At 40.6% G+C, this 21344-nt stretch overlaps 1 protein-coding gene across 12 annotated transcripts in view; it reads left to right on the top strand.

Moving 5' to 3' along the window:
* plecb (plectin b) overlaps positions 1 to 21344 on the top strand; it is a 126271-nt gene that overhangs the window by 25539 nt on the left and 79388 nt on the right. Inside the window, exon 1 of one of the 12 annotated variants that reach the window (XM_071468859.1) lies at positions 8461 to 8793. The exons of 8 other annotated variants lie outside the window; for them this stretch is intronic. In XM_071468859.1, coding sequence (XP_071324960.1) covers positions 8748 to 8793 — 46 coding nt within the window. In that variant the 5' untranslated portion in view covers positions 8461 to 8747. Of the gene's footprint in view, positions 1 to 8460; positions 8794 to 18997; positions 19177 to 21344 lie in introns of those variants that run through there. 3 more of the 12 variants (XM_071468861.1, XM_071468860.1, XM_071468862.1) reach the window with 3 other exon arrangements.

Below are 21344 nucleotides of genomic sequence, written 5' to 3'. Positions count from 1 at the left end.
TTGACCCCCAAAACTGTCTCTGCTGATTCAATGGCCTGATACGTAACACAGTGTGAATCATACTTTTCAAAAAACGCAATACTAGTAGGTTACAGAATGTGTATGCTACACCTGAAGCAATGAGTCAGTTAATTGTCATAATTGTCGCGGTAATACTGTCTGGTTTTTCATAGGCTTCTATGACAGCAAACTCAATTAAAGCTGCAACTAACTTTCCCTATTATTTTCTTGCAGAATTAATTCATCATTTCATCACTAAAATGCCAAAAATGCACATCATTGACCCACAGAATCTAAAGTGAAGATATGTGAGGATATTTGATTCACTATTGTACTGATGATGTAAATGGTGTTGAGAGGCTGGAACCAGCATGTTTGGTGATTTTGCTTGAAAAATGACTGAAAATATTAATTGATTATTAAAAAATTGAGATTAAATGTATTTTTATACAGTTTAGGTCTAAAACTATTGGACTATTGGTCAGACAGAATGATAAATTTGAGGGTCTAAATGAATAAATTAATTGAGAAAATAATTGATAGATTAATCGATAATAAAAAAACAAAAGGTGCAGCTGTAGTTTACACCCTTTGGTAATGCAGTATACTCATAGTAATACTTTATCAGTGATCATGTGAATTTACTTTTATTTAAAAGTTGAACATTTAGATAATTAAAGATTGAATAAAAGATATTTCATATATATTTATATAAGAAGACTTGAATTCACTTCGGGTTTTTCAAACACACCACTAATAAAATTGTAAAATAATGAGAGCTTCAGAAGTTCCCTTTTATCCTTTGACTCACTTTCACTTTTACCAGAGGGAACATCATATGAATGATTAATTGAGGAACCAGTCGCACACAGCAGTGTGTTTACTCATGAGGCAGCTCCCACTTGACAAAGTCAGGACACGTTTCAGTGTCTGTCTCTCAGCTAATTGTGACTCCTCTTTGTTGTGCCTACAACAGTAAACATAGCAGCAGTGACACGCTCCACCAGTAAAATCTGACCAGTTTGATGGCGATGACAGCCCACAACACACACACACACACACACACACACACTCTGCCAGCTCCATGTACTTTCCCTTAAGGCCCATGGGAGGCGTCGTTGGCACAGTTAGTGTTTCCAGCCCGATGTAAGCATCCAGCTTACAGCTCCCTGGAGGTTTCTGCCTCTCCCTGTAGAAACACTGCGGGCTTAGTGAATAACTGATAAAAGGAAGTGCATTCCATTTGTTAAGTATGCATGTTACTAAGTTCACTATCAGTAATGAATGAATTTCCATCTGTACTCTGTTCCTCTTTTTTGATAAACATTTAGTTTTCATATATTGTTCATGACCTGTCATCACTGTAAATTCTTGCAGTGAAAGGATCATGATATGTAGTTTGTTGTCAAGTCTTCTCACTTCTACTTGTGCTGGCTAAGTACAGCCCCTAGTGGATCAGTGTCCTCATAACAACACACCTCACAGGGGAAAAAAAGCAAAGGAATGGACTTTTAAGGAAATCCTTATGGCATTAAAAAACCTTTGAGCTGATTTCCAGGACACCAGGAGCAGTAGCTGAAATAGATGATCATCATTTCCCATTTCATACTGGATATGTCTGAGGTCAGTATGTGGATCCTAAGATCATCTTTTAATCAAGGCATGTATTAGCCTCTTCTCTCAGTAGCTGATAGCTGAGTCTAAATAAAGCCAAAATGACAGCATCTCTCCAGTGATGGTCTTGGTCCAGCTCCAACCAACTGATTCTGAGTTAAAGCTAGTGAGTCAGAGAGTGGGCGGTGAGACCTTTGGGACCCCAGCTTGCTCCAGGTCCACTGCAGAAAGTTTTTTAATGAAATCACGCCGCCTTTTTCTCCCTTCTGCAAATAGGATGTGAGTTGGAGCAGAACCTTCCAGCGTCCACCTCACTGTTAGTAATTCATCCACCTCTCAAAACAGGAGGCTCTGTACAGGGAGCGACCTCACACAACTTGAAGGCCCCCATGGGACCTGGACTTAGGGCTTGAAGGGTGGAGCATAGATAGGAGGAAACCGGCAAGGGTCATTTGCTCCCTGCCTTGTTTTTTAGCTGTGTCTCAATTCCCAGAATTCCTCATCAGTCTTGCATAGATCAGTATGGGAGTTTGTAACAGCTGCATGGTATTTGCCTGTCAACATGGAGTCTCTTCTACACGTTCTTTGTCAGCTTTGTATACACACAACACATGGATCTGTAAAATCCAACAGAAAAATGATCATCCAATAAACAGTGTGATGGTTTAAGTAAATCCAAAGCTGAAACAATGATGTAAATTTGAGATTAAGTTGTGGATTTCCTGACACTGACATGGTTTCTCTGCCTGCAGTGATTCTTTCCCTTCACAATATACCCCATCCCTGACTGACACACTGGGATCTGTTGCATTTAGTCCATTGGCTTAACTATTTTATCACTGGCTAACACAGACAGTGTCTCTCTCAGTGGGGAGGCTGGTCTCCCGCTGACTGCTGCCCCAGGCTCTAAGCTGGTACATTGGGCCGGAGATTTGAGTGGCTGGGTGACCTCAGACAGAAGGAATGTTTTGTCTGGATGTCCACAGCAGGGCTACCAGTCTGATGCAGACAGAGCGGAGGGGCCGGCGGCAGCCGAACTGAGAGCCGGCACGACTACAAAACACTCTCAGGTGAAGAGAATCAAAAAAAGCAGAGTTGAAAAGAAACTGGGAAAACAGTAGAACTGAAAATGATGCATTGCTGTTTGATAGTTAGTGTCCTCTCACACACAGTCACCCTCTGTTATGTCGCACAGAAACACAGACATTTGTGTAGAGCTGTCAGTTTTCAACAGCACTGGTACAGGGTAGCAAACAAAGCTTGTGTATGAAGTTGTAGCTACATATAATCATAAATGTTTTATATCCACAGTGTGTATAAAGATGTAGTTTTAAAAATGTTTCGACAGCAGGGAAAAATACATGTAGGGTCCGAAAAATCCAGGTCCTGTCTGAACCTAAACCTTGTCATCTGGATTCCTCAAAGTCCTCAGTGGATCGTCAGTGTCTGAAATCCCTTTCCAAACAGTGGACGTGCGACGGACTGTGTCCAACAATTTCTGTAACTTTCCAAAACAAACAATGCAGGGTTGAACTTCTGTTTCGAGCTCTCTAGCATTCTTCACACAAGTTCTTTCATCACTTTTTGTATGTAGGACTGAGTAAAAACACCATGAATGCCTTTGAGGAAATACAGTATTGTCTGAAAGTTTGCAGACAATACCCATTTGTACAGTTCATTGCTTTAAGATCACAAAGACACATAACAAAAAAATCCACAATTACTTTTGCACCTCTCGTTACGTGGCTGAAGATTTCTTTTTGTGGTAGTTTTCGCTTCTTTGGTAAATTGTGGCATGTGGGCATGTGAGCATGTAAGTATTTGTTCAAATTTAGTTTTTCAAACAACAAAATTATGCTAAAAAAAAAAAAAAAAACTCTCTCCACACACACACACACACACACTGAAAAAGGCAATAAAGTGGAGGATAGGCAGGATTCTAGAGAACTCATCAGGGAAGCAGCGAAAGGCGACTTTGTTAGTGAGAAGTGAAGAGAAGATTCCTAAAAAAGGCCTTTAAAAAGAAACCTCAGCATTTTACAGGCTGCCTGGCTGCTAATAAGCCATTGTGTAGATTGCCAGGATGCTGTTATAAGTCTGTGCTGGACTTAAAAAGCTTCACAGACGCAAATAAGTCCGGCTCAGCCTGGGGAGGCATGACAAAAGCTCTGCTTCTCATAACTCTCATTCCTCCCAAGACCTGGTTATGAAACACTGCCAGTGGCTGAAAGATTCATCCCTGTAACCTTGAACAGCTCAAGAGTTAGTGTTTGACAATGTAAGCTGTGTTTGCTGCAGTGTGTAACCATATGAGCAGCTGCAGGTCTACGGTTTGTTTTACATCTCTGTTAAACATTTGAAGAGGATACCAGCTGAAGATGTCTGCACATTCCAAATGTTAGGCATAGGGCAAAAGGTAAATAAGGGATTTAAGAAGAATATACAGTGTTGCCATGTTACCTGATGAATTAGGTAGTTAACTCTGAGAGAAGTCCAGGTATGCCTTTAAGCACTGGCAGTATTCTTCAATTCTGCCTCCAGGCCCTCGACTTAATTATGTAATAAATCTCCAACAGATGCAGATAATCTTGAGAAATCCGCTACCAAACCTCCTTTAAGATCCACATCAGATACGGCTTACTCACAGGTTTTCATTGCATGCTGCAATTAAGTCCCACCATCCTCCAACTGAGGAATTCACCATACTGCAATTAGAGGCATTATCTGTGATTGAATATCCAGCTACAGGCCATGTGTTAGTGAGTGTTGTGCTGGAATCAGTGAATTACTAAACAAATATACATGACTCATGTCGCCCAATAAAGAACAGAAACACATATTGCTCCCGATTAGATAAGAGTAATTTCCCTCTTTCAGGTGTTTTAATGCTTAGTGAGATTTATATTCTGACTAAACACACGCAGTAGCTGAGCTTCCCAGTGTGTGAGTTTGGGGAGCGGCACGTGGAGGTGTAAACACTTGAGTTCAGTTATTATCAAATCTGTTACATTTAGTGTTTAGTACTTTTTAAATCAGCTTTCTACACAAATTTTATATTTACAACCAGATTTACATTTAGTTTTAGTTTCATTAGCATTAGTTTAAACATTAGTTTCTCACCAAAACTACAAACATTTAGCCTCTTTTTTGTCATTGTTATTGATTTATTTTTCTTCTAAGCATTATCAGATTATTTATCATCAAATTATTTCATGCCAGTATGTGTGGGGAGACAGCAGACAGTTGTCTGCCGGGGAGTTTCTCTAATGTAGTCTAAAGCCTTAATGGCTCGGACAGAGAAAGGACCAATGCTAATGCCCGAAAAGCACTTACAGGGTATGTGTCTGGTAATGAGTTTTATTGTAATGAATAGGACGCAATGTTATATCCAGCTCTCTTAACAGCCATGGTTCAAACAGGGCCACTCAATGTCAGAGCCATCTCACTTAGCATTACTGAGCTATGTGCTGTCTACTGTAGAACAGATGCTGCATTTGCTCACAACATAGCAATATTCACTGTTTGGATCTTGTTTGTTTCTAAAAACATCTGATAACTTGGAAAACAAGTCCTTTGGTGAACACCCTGTACTCACACATAAGATAGCCAACTGAGAGTAATGGTAACTTTATATCTACACCTGTTATGTTACAGGAGGTTACCTACTCTGAAGAGTCAGCATGGGCCTGGTTTTCCTTGTCCTTCCAAGAACTGGACATGTTAAGTAACACTACTGACAGAGACGTAACGTTAGAGCCTGCAGGTCAAGCAGCTAAATCAATTTCTGAAGACGTAATAGTTTTAACTGACTGTGTTACCTGTTAGAAGCAATGCAAAGTATGATTCTGCAGGTCATTGAATATGATCGCTTTAACGTACAAATTCATTAATTTGTCTATTTGTCCATCCGTTTTATTTTTTACTGGTTATTTTTCACTTACTCATAGTGTGTGTTGCCAACAGCTATTTTTCAAATTGAGCCATTTCTGTTTATCTTCAAAACCCAGAGGGAAAAAAAAACGACAAATATTCTCACTGATCAGTTCATGTAGAAAGTGCTTGTTCTGTCTGCTGTTAATAACAAATTCAGTATAAACATCCTTTTATTCTTTTGTCTGGCTGTCCTTAATGGAACATGTCAGTGTGACAAGAGTCGGGCATGGAACGAGAGAGATGGGCACAGGTCCACAGGGCCACTGATGTCAGCCAAAGCAAGCAGTCACAACACTCGACACACACAAAACACACAGCTGGGCCCATCTGCAAATTCACATGCTTGTGTGCGTCATTCTGTTGTATAAGACTGGTATAAAAAAAATTCTCAAGAAGTACTCAAGAGATGCCTGCCACAACCACTTCCAAGAGCTGTACACTTCAAAACACACTCACAAAACACACACAGGCACACACACACACACACACACGCACACACACACACACACACACGACTGAATTCTCCTTGACAGTGCAGAACAGCTAGATTTTCCCCGCTGCCAAAAAAGTGTCAGTCGTTTCCTCCAGACATCCTTTATTATGTACAAGAGGCCATGCAAGAGCTGAATCAAATAATAGCTCTGCAACAAGGCCGCCTGCTGTCTGAGCTCAGACTGAGGCTAACCGATTATTAGCGGAGGCACTGATTTGCCATCATTTATTTTGTTAGGTTTTGATTTGGTACAGTTTTGTCCATTTCCTGTGGCTTTGGCTGCAGCCTGTGCTACTGGGTACACTCTGTGGTGATGATGAGGCTTGATGAGTGGCTGATGTGAACGCTTACAATACATGTCAGCCACACAGTCAGTACAAAGGAGGTCAGTGATTGACTAAGGATAGTTTTGGATTTGTTCACAGGAGGCTTAGATTGTTTAATGATAGATGATCATCAGCGTTTTATTCTCACATCAATAACGTTTGAGCAGATTTTAGGAATTGAATAAAGCTTTGACTGGATTACATCAGGGGTCTAGTGGCTGCAGTAGATTTGTGATTTGAGCCGCAGAGCCACAGATGAAGATGTTTTTGTCCCAGCTCAGGGACTCTGAGCTGAGGAGACTTTCAGATGTTTGGTGTAGTTTTACATTTTAGCACTGAGGACAATAAATCGGCAGACTACTACAACAGGTAACAGCACAGCACTTGTCTGCTGTTTGCTGCATATAAGCATGCCTGCAGCTATAAAACTGTACAACCAGTTGTCTTTCCCATTTCTTAGGTCCAGGCTTTTATCACAGTGGGCAAACAAGTGCAGTGTTTATATGGGAAAGCTACATGAGGATTGTTATTTGCTCTTTGTTGAAGAAGCATGTCTTTACACTGAAGCTGCTGCTCCTGCTGACGCCTGTTTCCACTTAAGTATTCAAAGATTTGTTTTTTACTGTTTGACTTTTTTCTCTTAAGTTCCAGTGGCTACAGTGGTTAATACAAAACTGAAAGTGGATCTGACTTTGGTACATGATGGGAAGGCTTTCCTCACTTGTTATTTAGTCCTGTTACAAAGTCACAACATATTCTAAATGCTGCCCCAATCAATGTTTTTATATAGATGAGGGATCAAATGACTAATCAGAAAGGGGCTGCTTGCACAGACACACCAGACTTGGCAGTTCCCCTCAGCTCAAATGAGTTTTTCAGTTTATATTGGATCATTGTTTGTGTTTCAGACCTGCTACTCCCTTCTCTTTCAACAACTTATTTTCCAGCCGCAGCTATTTTCAGCATAAAAACAGCAAACATCTGAACTCAGCAACAAGCATATTGGAGTATTTAGCATCTAAAGAGCCAGATATTTCTCTAGGAGAAGGTGGAGACCAAAACAGGGCAGGAAGGACAGTGACCATTAGACTAAGATTCATTATTATTATGGCCTGTAAATGAATGCGAATGTTGCGCAGTGTCCACTGGATGTGTATGAGCAATTTTGCCATAGCAACTTTGTAAGGTGAAAATATGTCAGGGCTGTATTTACAAGCTGTTTCTGCTGCCCCCAAGTGGACAAAAAATCTGTTATTGAAGATTTAAGAACGAACTCATTTCAACTTAAGCATGACCTTTCCCTAAATCTAATCAAATTATTTAAAAAAAAAAAACTAAAACCATAGCATTGTGACATCATTAAACAGATTATTTTCTCAACAATATTTTGTAAAAATACAACATATTTTTGTTTAATTTGGAAGAATGGACATCATAACAGTTTTTTTCTGCTGATAAATATAACATATTATTGTTGCATTACAGTAATGCAACAATAATCAATTTGCATAATTCGCCAATACTATGCAGCAGTTTTTTAATCTTAGCATGATCTTTTTCATGCGAGCTCCTGCTGAATATCTTTTGTACTGCCAACAGAAACTGCCACAAAAAAATCATTGTTTCATTATGTGGTAATGAGTTCACTACTGGTAAATGTGCAATTAGCATTTAGCTGGTTTGGTCAGGAATTAGAGAGAGTTGTTGTATCTCTCTATATGTTTGTGGTTAATCTGTGTAAGCAGCAGGCTCATCCTGGGAATTACAGCAGGGATCTGGGTGTGGTGCTGGGATTCAGTTTTGAACACACACACACACACACACACACACACACACACACACACACACACACACACACACACACAACTTGCTTCCACCCACCCCGTATCCTCTACAAACTCATTCCTAATGTCACTCTCATAGTGATTGAAAGCTAATCCATTCTTTATCCTGATTGGCTGCTTTGTGGCACAGCAGGTAGTAATTTGACTCATTGATTGGCTGAGTTTACTTTGCAGTGACAGACTGAGGCGCCGGTTTTAGGTGAAAGAGGAGGTGGAAGAGGAGGGGACAAGGGAGGAGCTTTGCATTGTGTAGATTCCTACACACACAAAATGTGTGTGTATGTGTGTGTGTGACAGTGTAAGTGAGTGTGTGTTTGTGCACATGGTGTATCACAGGAACCAAAACAGAGCAGCGTCCTGGTCAGCAGAGCTGCAGTGGCAGAGACAGGAGGAAAGTGACCAAGGAGAGACACAGGCATCGACTCAGAGAAAGCATCAGTTCTGTCATCAGTTGTGCCTAACAGAAGTTTTTGAATCCTCATCAATATTTACAGCATTCGGCATCATCATTCTTCACAAGGAGGCCAAAAAGTCACAATGGACAGCTCCAGGTCCATCCAAAATGAGATTACTTCTCTGAAAGGTATTTCTATATTCCCAGAGTCAGAAATGTGTGTACTTGACTGTGCGTTATGTGGGATTGACATGAAATGAACAAGCTGGACAGTGAAGAATGAAGGGGACATTTTTACTGTGTTACTGCGTCTCAGTAGGAAGGCAGACAGGGAGGGGTGTCTGACTGGTATTGTTTGAGAAGCAGCGGAAGCTCAGAATATCCCCCAGCTCAGACACTTTAAACTCTGCTTCTCAATTTCATTTCACAATGAAAAACAAATGTTTTCAGGTGGATACAAGTGTGGATAAAAGCGGAGAAGGAGCTCCTCTTGCCTGGTTTGGACTGGTGTGCTGGATTTATGTCAACTACCTTTGTGCTGTTGGACAAAGAAAAGTGTGTCACTGTATCCCAGCCTGTGTAAACAGACAAATACTGACTAGGACTGAAAAGCACACTGTCTGAGTGAGGTATCCTCAGACCTCACATTTCCCATGCAAAGCCAACATGCAAAGTAAAACATCATCTTGCCTCAGCTAAAGTTAGTGGTGGTATTGTGCTTAATGCATGGGCACCTCTACTTTGTGTCAGTGCGTGTGTGTGTGAGTGTGTGTGAGACAGGTGGATTGAGATGTAGCATGAAGTCTTTTGGTTTTCACATAAAACACAGAATGGAGGGAAATTATTGACAGTAACACTTTTTTTTCTGTCTGCTGTCTTCTTTGCATCACTTGTCCTCATTTGTATGTAATCTTTCTTCATCACTCTGCTCGTTCCTATAGTTATGTCTTCACCTGTCAGGTTTTACCTCTCAAGAACAAGTTATGCGCACGTGCCGTTCCAGTTCCTGTCCTCACTTTCATGATTAGGGACCTGTCCCTAGCTGGAGAATGCTAAGAATTAGATCACTGTGATGCTAAGGAGGACAAAGACCAGAAAGATAACATAGAGCTGATGATAAACAGTGTTAGTAAAGTCTCATAGGTAGAACTGTGCTAATTTCTTAGCAGCCTTTAAACAGGCAGACAGACATACGTGTAGAAGTGGGATAACACAAGCAGGCAAACAGAAGAAAAAATGGGCAGAGCAAGTCAAGTCAGGTTTATTTGTGCAGAGCTGTGCACTAGCTATTGAGGGGTTTTACAGCAACTATTTCCAACCCAGCTTGAGCTCTCTGTGAAGATCAAAGAACATTTATCACAAACCCATAGCATCTAAAGGCAAAGGAAAACTAGAACCTGAGGAGAGGCCGTCCCTGTGCAATAGGAGAGCTGGATGGCAAAAGACAAATGACAAAAGAAGCGCAAACATATGTTACATTCAGAAGAAACATGAGATGCAGCGCTCCAACAGTGACTGGGGAGTATGATCTAAGTCCTAAATGTATTAAATCTAATAGAAGCCGTCAAAGGTGCAGGTTAGTTGATGAATTGATCTGTCAATCAATTCATCAATTCATCAATTTCATTGTTTTGATTTTATTCAGTTATTTATTCAAGTGACTTTTTAAGCAAAAATAAAACGTGTGATAGTTCTCAAGACCAGATGAAGTCCCAAGAGAGGTCCAAAGCAAGATGAAATGTGATCTGATGGTGTCGTGATGCCACTCCCCAGTCATAAAGGGTGGGGAAGGGAGGTGGTGGTTTGTGGCTGTCAGAGTAGAATGATGGGGCTGGTTTAGGGCTGAGACGCTCACATTGATTTTCCTGATAAATGAACACCATGCTGACTTAACACACAGACCCCGGCCATCAACCACCCACTTGTTTTTCCCAGGAAGTGTGCTCATGCATGATGTTGAATCACAGGATTAGTTAATGACCAAGATAGTGGGAGAAGCCAGATAATATTTAGGATCAAAACTTCAGAGATGATTGCACTGAGCAAACATCCTCGGCCTCAGGTTCATCAATGTCCCAGAATAAAACTTTACATGATTACAGATGAGTGACTGTCTGACACTTTGGGTTTTCTGTGGAAGGTGTGTGTGAGTCTTCACACGCTCACACTAATAGGAAACTATTTATTGGATCTCACCACTGTGCAAAAGTTAGACAAGGACTTCGACTGACTTATATAGAGGGTACCTCAGAGTTCGATGCTCATTCATCAGATATTTAAACTGTGTGTCATGATACTAAGAGTTTGTGTTACATTTTTAGTAGCTGTGCACATCAATGTGTGTATCTGTGCATGTGAACACAGGCCTGTTCATGTACAGTATCAGGAAGCTGTCAGATTTACTGTGTGTGTCTGTGTGTGTGTCTCTGTGTCTCCATCTCATCCCTGAATTGATTTCAGTGTCAGTTGCACTTGCTGGGGGGGGGGGGGTCTCCTCCTGTTTTATCCAGTAACAGATACCCACTGACAGCTCCTGGATGCATTAGGAGCTATAGTATCCTGCTGTCACACTGCACCCGGTCTCTGGCAAATATAGGTTAACAGCCAGCTTATGTAGAGGCGAGTATTCATTTCCCCCCGTCTGTTCTGTCAGAGGAGTGGGCATGGTGTAGTATTGTAGTATAACCTCAAACGATGTGTTTAAGGACATCATTTAATACTGATCTGTTAAAATGGCAAGTGTATGATGTTTTTTTTTTTTATGTGTTTGGTTATAATATTTGTAGTCAACACTACTCCATAGATCACCTGTTATAATGTTGCTACGGCTGTCTCTAGTCAAGTTAATTTCTCAGCTGACTGCTGATATTACTGTGTCTGCGAGGAATATAATTAAAGTATGATTCTGTCAGATCAAGTACAAAACACAGTATGAGTCTTATGTTGCAGTGGTGATATCAGAGGGTGAACTGATAAAGTATAAATTGAGAGCTGAAGCTATCACCGCTAACTACAGCCAATAACCTTAAGTAAAGATCCAGCTTAACCAGCCACTGATGCTGCAGGAGGTTTCCAGTGCAGCATGTGCTGTTTCCCTGGATAAACCTACAAGACACCAGACACAGAAAAAGCAGATACAAAAGCTTTTAAGAAACCAAGTAGTGATAATAATTATAAAACTTTATGTATGTAACAAATTTCATACAAAAAAAGATGCAGTTCAATGTGCTTCACAAAAGACGACAAATACACATAAAACACAGAAACAAGAAACAGAAACATTTCACAGTCAAATCTCAAACATACAGATAATGTATCTATTTGAATGAAATGATACACAATGTTATTTATTTCAATACACAGACAAACTCAGTCCCATCGGTGACTGAGACATAAATAATGCCTACTGTGCTCTGTGATTCAGTTTCCACTCTTGCTCCTATACTGACAAAAACATAAATAGGCATCATCGCTGAAAGTCATGATCAAAATCCTAAGTATATATTTACTGCCTTTTAGTCCTTTTAGAGCTGTGACACACTAAAGTGAGGGACAGGGTGAAGTCCTGGTGTGTGTGCAGCCTCCTCTCCTCTATTGTCTGACGGAAATAACTTTTATTATGCAGGAAATGTTGTTGGGTTTGCAAATGTGTTTGTATTGCATTCCCGCATGCTTGGAAAAAGAAAGGGAAATCAAATCAGACTCTTATTTTAACATTTTGTCAGGTCAGTAAAACACTTTAGTGTAGGCTTGTGACATTTGTTGAGAGATGTAATATTCATTTTACTGAGGTGAATTGGGCCCAAAATAAGTTTTCTAAATATAATAAGAACTATGATGGATTTAAAAGGCACTGTTTCTTTTATCCATTGTTAAAAACAGAATGATCTTTTTCTGTGTCCAGCCATGGCATGTTCCTTGAATCCTCACTGTCAGTCATGCACGCTATGCACTCATTCAGCATACTACTGACTGTGTACACACACCTCCCTAATCAGAGTAACAGGGAATTCCCTGACCTGTCTGTAGGTATTCGGGGAGTTACCACTCACACACACACTTGCCAGTCTTCCTGTCTTTATTTCCCCTGTTTCTGTGCCACAGCTAAAATGATTTCAGCGACTGACCCATGTGTGAAAGACTGTATCCACATTTCCGACTTAAAGAGCATGTTTACGTACACTCAGCTTCCTTCTGTCATGCTTTGCTGTACCACTGTTTCCTGACCTGGGGAATCTGTGGCAAAGGTGACATTCTGCACTATTTGTCATGTCTGGAGTGATGCAGGGTAAACAGAGGGCACGGGGGCTTCCAGGTTATAGTGTGATGAATAAGTGTCAAACACAGTTGCGTTTGGATGTTTTCCAGCCTTCATATGGTTGTTTACCACAAACTGTCTTTGTTCCTCTGGATTTGTCACACCATCCTGATGTTGCTGCTGCTGATCTTTGGATTTTACGTTTCACCTTTAAACCACAAAAGAAAAGATGCATGAAATCTGGTGGGAAGACACAGTACACAAGGTGCTATCAGTTGTCTTTTGGGATATTATTTTACCCATAATCACATGTTATTTCAGCGTCCACAGGTCTGCGTGAACACTCTTTGAAGTGTCTCTGTGTGCTGCCGTCATGGTGCATTCATGTGAACGATGAGCGGTGCCGGTAACAAACTGGCCGCTCAGATTATCACCAGTTTGCTGATTACAGAGCACTGTTTGCAGTCAGGACAGTTTGAGGCCTGTGTTTGCTCCCAGACATGAGGAGGCGCCACAGTGTGGGATAATGATGAAAAAATCATATTTTGCACAAGAGTGAGAGGTACCACATCCCCTGTGTGTGTCTTTGCCTTGCAGTGTGGTACTTTACAGTGCAGTGATCAGTGTGTTTGTACGTGTGACAGAAAGACAGAGATGTGCAGACTGTGTGTGTCTGATGTGATTGTGTATTTGTGTGTTTGTTTGCATGTTTGTCATGTAAATTTTAAGAATCATGCCCCTGGATTTTCTAACCCTGCAGTGTTATTTTCCATCTAGTCATCACTAAGTCCTGGTCTTGATTGTTGGATCATGAGTCAGTATAACACCTTCAGGTTGGGATCTCATAGGACTGCAACTAAAAAATGTTTTTATTGTCACATAATCCATCTAGATTCAGTTGAGCATTTAGTGGTTCCCAGTCTCTGAGCAACCTCTTATAAAGCAGTGATCTATTTGTGACCCCTCTTGACAAGAGTTGCAAGTGAAAAATAAAGCTTTTACTAAATTAAATTCTCATATTTTTAACCTCAAAATCTGTAACCAGATTTTGAATTCTCCCAAATTAGAAGAATTTGTGAGAATAGTTTATGAGTTTCTGCAATTTGGCAAAGAACTACTGCGTTCGACCTCTGAACTTGAAGGAATGATCCGCAACTACGTCTGTTTCATAAATTATTCACGCAATTCATGGAAACAATGATATGTGATGGTAAGGTGATAAATTATCAGGATTATTTTATTTTCTGTCCGACAGCTAATTAATTGATTAATGGATTCTCTAAACATGAAGGTATTGCTGCTAGAGATTTTCCCTTCAGTCATCCATCACTTCCACCCTCTGCCTCTGTTACACAGTTAGTTCGGGTGGAAAAATCTCTGTTTGAGGGAAAACTAAATGGCCATGTTTTACACCAGTATGACCATGACTGGGCCTTACTTGTCAGCTGGTAGCCAAGCAGCTGATGAAGCACGAATGAGGCAGCTGATGCTACTCAGTTAATGTATGCATGAGTTTGCATAGCAATCCACCAAAACTGATCCAGTAAGACAAAGCTACAGGGTAGAGAACTGTAGATGCTGCCAATCATCTCCTCAACGTTTTCATACATTTACAGTGATTGTCTCTCTAAATGAATGCAGTGATAATTGATTGATGCTTCTGTAAACTATTTGGCTACAAGAAACGTCTTTAACCTGAATACATGACTTTCCCTCAAGTCTGTAGCAACTTTTTATTACTTGATGTTTCCTTTCTCCTTTAGAGCTAATAGTTTCTAGTCCTCTGTGCATGACACCATTTCCAGATATTGTTGGGAAATCTGCTGTTTGGCTCACTGTCTCTACTAATTGTTTCTTGTAAGTGCTGCTATACTGGATCCAAGTCTTGGTTCTTGCTGGTACAACTGGAGAAACAGAGAGCACAAAGCCAGGAAGGAAAAACTGCAGGAGGGCTTTGAAGGAAGTTGTAGTTGCCTTCATGGAGACTGTTGATAAAACGCGTGACTTAACATGTGCTACTGTGCAGCCATACTCATTTCTATTGAAATGGATATGTTTGCTCATTCAATATTACAGCAGCCTGGATAAAATCAATGCAGTCCAACTTGGCTGCAATTCTAAAGTGTGATGTTATTCTGGCCACAAACGTTCAGTCTTTGATCAGAGACAGCCAGCTGCCAAAAAAGGCAACAAACTGTTGGACAAGAGCTGCATGTCAGAGGACTGGGATGAGACTCAAAGCTTGGAGGAGAATAAGATAAGAATTTGGGAGGACTGTTTATGAGTTTCTGCATTTTGGCAAAGAAGTACTTCTTTTGGACTCTGAACTTGAAGGAATGATCGGCAGCAGGCTCTTTGGACTTAAAGCTTGCGGATAAGTCATTGTATGGCTGTGTGCTTTTCTCCAAACTAAAATCAAGCATGGGAAAAGCAAACCAGTGTTGAATTTTCTCATGGTGTAACTGAGATGGATGACCAAAGAGTGGCTTTTTTTTTTTAAACTAGATGTGAATTCAGACAGGAAGTGACTCACTGACCAATCCTCAGACACAGTCACTTGTCTGTCTTGGGTTTATTTGTTTAGATTTCTTTATCAAAAAGGATGCATCAACAAATGGTCAACAAACGACTCAAAGTATGATAGGACTTCAGACTACATACACATGAGTCATTCATTCTGACCACACACTGATTGGCAATCAAGGAATGCCAAGTTGAATGTCTTCGCAAATAATGATCTTCCGGAGTTGATAACAAACTTCCGGAGATAATGAAACCAGAGATGCCTGCTTGTTGATAAGTTAAGACAGCTGTCGAGCTGCTGGCCCCTCCTCTGCATCTTAAAGGAATTTTGTTTTTTTTTTGCCATGGTGCTGATTATCTTCCATCACTTTAATGCAGTGTTCCTTGTTCCTGATCATTGTTTTAATAGTGCAGCTGGTCTGACAAGGACAACCAGCTGAACTCAAGAGTGATTAAAATGCTTTTTTTGAACGCTGACAATTTTGATTTTCAGTATCTTGGATTGTTTGTTTGTTGGATTGATTTCTTGTATAGAAATTGGTGAATCAGAAGCAGGAAATGTACTTTGCAGTGATATGTGTGGGTCATTGAGTCACCACAGTGAGTATTGTTTGGCAGTTTCAATTTGAAATGCTGAATGTAAACAGCACAATTACAACAACTCAAAAAATAAGGACTGACATCAAACTTTTTTTTAAAGGTGCAATAGCCTCATTGTCAAGTTAACAAACAAAAACTAAACATACATGCTCATTATCACTGACAATGAGGTGGAGTGTACTCCCCTTATTGATGAAACCATTGCTGAGTCAATATTCAGAGGTCGCATCCCTTGGATGCTTGTAACTTTCTTTTACAAAAACTTGAGGCCCTTGGTTTTTCAGCAGTTGTACTGTCAGCTGTTCACCTTAGCCGAAACCCAATACTTATATTTAAAGCTGCAATCCTTGCTGGCTCTCTGATGCCGTTTTTTCCCACCATGTTATCTTCTTTACCAGCGCTCAGTTAATCTTGGGAAAGGTTGGGCCACGAAGCATTCACCCATTGGAGCCCCTGGAAGAGAAGACTGTGTTTGTCGGCCACATTTGAATTCGAAAAGGGACAGTCTAGTCATGCTGCTGAGACGCAATCTGTCTTTATAAGCAGCCTCTGAATTGGGACTCAGCTCATATGTTTTTCCCATTTGCCTAAAATGAAACTCCTAATATGGTTACTTGTGGGAACTCTTCTTGGTCCACAGTGTTATATTGAAACTGGTTAGCAAATTACAACAAACAACATGTGATTCATCAGCATTTATTGAATTCTTCCAGCACCTCCACCCCTGCCAAACATTAAAATGGACTGAGCTGCCATCACCTTCTCTTCACTATAATGGGAGCAGCCTGACCTTAGATGTTTTTAATGTTCCAGTAGGAGATGGAAAATGCTTGGCATGGGATGATAGTGTGATTATTATCAAACTGCGGAGGTCATCAGGCGTCTGTGTGGTCTGTCCTGTGTGGGCTATTTTACAAGATGAGACAGGACAATGGGTTGTGTGACTTTTGCTGTTGTTGACTTGTGGGATAGCCTTTCCACCCTTTCCTCATACTTTTCCTTGTATTTAACCACATGGGAATTATAGCCAATTCCTCGACTGTTTATTGTGTCAGGCTTTCTCAAGCAAATTACTGCTGTGGTCCGGCACTGAATCCAGAATCTCTCCTGCCGGCTGTAAAAGTACACTGTACAGCTGACGTGTTTTATTTCATGCAAAACCTACACATGTAACCTGGCACATCAGCACTCTTTGTCACAGGCTCTCTACGCATCTGGTTTCACACCCCTCACCTCAAAGCCTTAAGCAGTTTGCACACAATTCAGGACATTCCTGAAACGTAGTTATCTCTGCACCCCTGTGAGGAAATGCATCATGGGTAGTTTCCCCTCTCTGTTGTTGAACTATTTTTGATGATGGTGAGGTCCAGGGGAAAGACCTCACATTGTAGTAAGATTGATCAACAGCTCAACAGCTCCCTCATGGCAAACATGACCAGACAGAAGCCAAGGAAAAAGGAACACACTTCCTCGTATTGACTAATTGGTCGAAGGGTGAAAATTGTTGTCCGTGTGTGAGGTTGAGTGGGTGATTCCATCAGGGTCATGGAAGCAGTGGGTGGTGGGTGAGGAACAATGCTGTATGAGTTTATTGGCATGAGAAAATAATTTCTTAAAGCTGTAGCCACTTGGGGGCAGCACCACTCGCTGACACTGACCCATTATCACCTTACACCTTATACAGTCTATGTAAAGTAAACACCTTAGATACCAGTTCCTTATTGTATCTGGAGAACATCTAATAGACAAACACACGACTGGCTGTTGATAAAGGAAATGCATTAGAGATGATGGCTTTTCCATTTATGTTCTGGCTGTGCTGCGGTGTTGATTTTTTCACAGGAAGATTAGTGGGTTGTTCAGACTCAGAGAAGACAGAGAACAAAGAAAGCCTTCATCATCTTATGACTATACTTTCATGTCCAATTAAAGTACAACTAACACTTACATAGAGTTCACCTGTATCCAGGTATCAAAAAAGTCACCATTCATCGTCTCTAAAACAGTTACTATATCCAAAAAGCCGCGGTATAAGTCACTTGTACCTGAAGCTTTGTCTTCAGGTCTCATTTGCAGCTCTCTCACCTGGGTCCACTTGATATCTCCAGGTTGGGTTAATGTGTGTGGTGCTATGCTGCAATTTAAGAGTAAGTGTTAATCATTAACCCTTTGCATAGAGCACATTCAGTGAAACCACAACGCCATTTACTTTAACTGCAGCCTCTATTGACACTACGTGCAGGATATAATCGAGCATGCATGTTAGACTCTTAATGGCTTTAATGCATCCAACTGCACCAGTGTCAACATCGCAAGCCTGATGACCTGACATCCGTACATATATTAGATATAACTTTGACACTCTTTCACCTCGCAGACATACACACCCTCTCTTTACTGTATATTATGCAACACATACACACTCTCCCCCTCTTTGGCTACAGAAGGGCTGGCACAAAGCCATGTGTCTGAGACTACAGTATGTGGCACTGGTCCAGCGCATTTAAATGCTGCAGCCCCCTGCCTCTGCCCGACTCTGTGGTCTTGTTGTCTCTTTAATCAGAAAAGACTGCTGTCTCTGTCAGATTGTCACCCGGTGTTTTTTTCTCTCTGCAGAGCAAGAGACGTTTGGTGCATTTCCCTGACACGCTCTCACGATACACTCAAAGCTGCATGAAAACCTCACATTTAGCCTCATGACTACTGTGATGTGACTGTAATTAATGAATGAAACATTTCATCTGTCTCTGCAGCCGAAACACAAAGCACTTTTATTTTATCCATTCACTCATGTTCTTTGTACCCTTTCAACTTTACGCCCTTGTTTGCCTTCGTTGCTGCTCTGAAATTTTAGCTCTTTTTCAAACACTCCAGTGCTAAACACACACACACACACGCACGCACACACATGAACAGAGGTATTATTATGAAGGGCGGCTCTGACCTGTGAAGGAGGTGAGGAGGGTGGGGGGGGGACTCCCATTCTGTTGATCTACACAGCGTGACGTGTTTGAAAGAGAGAGCGGAGAAAGAACACAGATAGAAAGTGAGAGAAAGTCAGATCCGACGTGACACACTGAGATCTCAAAAAGCAGAGAGGGAGTTAGTCACTCTTGCTGTTCCAAAGTCTGGACTCGGTCTTTGGACGTTGCCATAAATGTTCAGCATGGAGTCCTTCTACTCAAGCAAAGGTAAGCCACGCTGTTGTGCATAACTGAACAAAAAAAAACAAAAAACTGCAGCTGAAAGGAGAGAAAGGAGGCAGGTAGCCAAAGCAAGAGGTAAAGTGATACAGGTGGAGAGCAGACGGAGAGGGGATTTGTGTGGGTGGAACTGCACATGGGTCAAACTATAACTCAGCAGCAAACACGTAACAGGTGTCTGAATCTGCCGTCACCTGCAGGAAGATAAGATTTGTCAAAAGTTTGCTGTGCCATTGAAGTACAACTATATTTTTAATGTTTCTGATGACAATGAACTGTTGCAAGTAATGTTGAAACTCAGTGAGCATGACTGTTTTTTATGGCAACATTGGATTTACAGGGTTTTTGCAGCAGTGTGTTGCTGCTCCTTCATTGATAACTGGATTAGCCGGAAACAGACATGCTTTTAATGATCCTCAAGAAAAAGCACTTTATCTTGATTTACGGTGTATGACATAAAATCACACGCGCTGTGATAGATATTGTACTCATACAAGAGTACTAGTAGACGCTCACAGAGCCTGACCGACGGATAACTGATAAAAATAAGTACAGAGATCTATTCAGAAAAATGTCACTGCTCTATAGTTTGTCCAGACAGTGGTGAGGAGTTTATATTTTTATTGTAAAATGTCCATGTTTGCATATTTGGTTGCAATTCTTAAAGAAAAAATTTAAAATTTACACAACTATGGGTTTTGTGAAGAAATTGTCGTTACTGAAACTCTCAAATATCAGTATTGGCATCAGAATACCTGTATCAGTTGGGCCACAGTCGTTTCACATGCATTAACTAGTGTTTTTGGGAATTAATATAATTGCAAATGTAACTTTGTCAGAGCACATGAATTGAGTATGTATAGGAATTTGAAACTGTTAAATCATCCAGCAGCTGTGACATTTTGCAACTATAAGACACTGAACACAGTACAATACAACTGAGTGTGTGTCCAGCCTGAGGGGACGTGTGTGGACGTTTTGCTGCTCAGTCTGGTGTAAGAAGGACTTCAGGCACTCAGAAGAGAAATATAATTATCAAGAAAAAAAAACAAACATAATTACTATGTAGTGTATAAGGGCTGTACAATTTATCGTTATTAATATGAAATATTATCAACATCTCAATATGGCCAAGGAAATATGCAAAATTACAGTAGCTGCAGAACAATCACAGGGGCATTTTTTTGTAAAAATGTTATTCTCCAGATGTAAGGGAACATGCTTGTTTGGTACAAGACCCCAAAAAAAACAGCATCATCATCATTTGTAAAGGTTTTCAGTAAATATGAAATGCAAAAACCATCATTCCAACTGAAAATGTGACTCATATCACAATATCTGCCAAAATAATGGTGCAGCCCTATACTGTATATTATGTTAACACCATCTTTGGTAAGGTATGGTCCCAGTCCCACGCAGTCAAAAACAATAATAAGAGCCCTAATTTTAAGAATCACAGTTGTGCTTAATTGTGCTGAAACATGACATGACATGTATTTAGAGGAGAGTGGCTCAAGGTTACTAGCTAATATAGTGGAAATCCCAAAACCCAAAGTGTCCTCCTCTTCAGTGAAGAAGACCCTGAGAGACGGCATTATGAACCAATATACTTTTTCTCCATGGTGCACTTTCTGTCTTCTGTGCTTGTCACATTGCTTGTGCTTGTGTGTCATTCACATTTTGTAGCCTGTTTGCTTTTCTTGTCTGTGCTTGCAGGGAGCTCAGGACAACATGCTTTAAAGCTGGTAATGATTGTGTGTAGTGTAATAGAGCGGACTATAGGTTTATTGTCCTCATACCAATCCTCAAAACATATTATTTTCCTAGGAGTTTGTTTTTTTTCTTTTCAAGAAGAGGCGACATGTTACAAGAATCAAACATTAATGACACACCGGTAGTAGTACCGCCTATGTATTTACTTTCTTGTTCTTTTAATTTTTTTATTGTTTTATTCTGCCACAGATTGAAAGATGAAATTGTTACTGTATCACCATTTGGTAAAATACATTTTTCATGTACAGTTCTTAACACCAACTGTCCACCACGATCCCTGCACAGTGGAGGCCCCCTTTTTCCCACCTTTTTTTGTATCATCTTTTACACTTTTTTACATTTGAGGACTCAAACACTCAGTTGCAGCCTTAATATAAGAGCGA

This window comes from Trachinotus anak, unplaced genomic scaffold (assembly GCF_046630095.1).
Source record: "Trachinotus anak isolate AG129_WGS33_773 ecotype Australia unplaced genomic scaffold, CSIRO_AGI_Tana_v1 ptg000032l, whole genome shotgun sequence".
NCBI lineage: Eukaryota > Metazoa > Chordata > Actinopteri > Carangiformes > Carangidae > Trachinotus > Trachinotus anak.
This window is presented reverse-complemented; position numbering and strand designations above follow the sequence as displayed.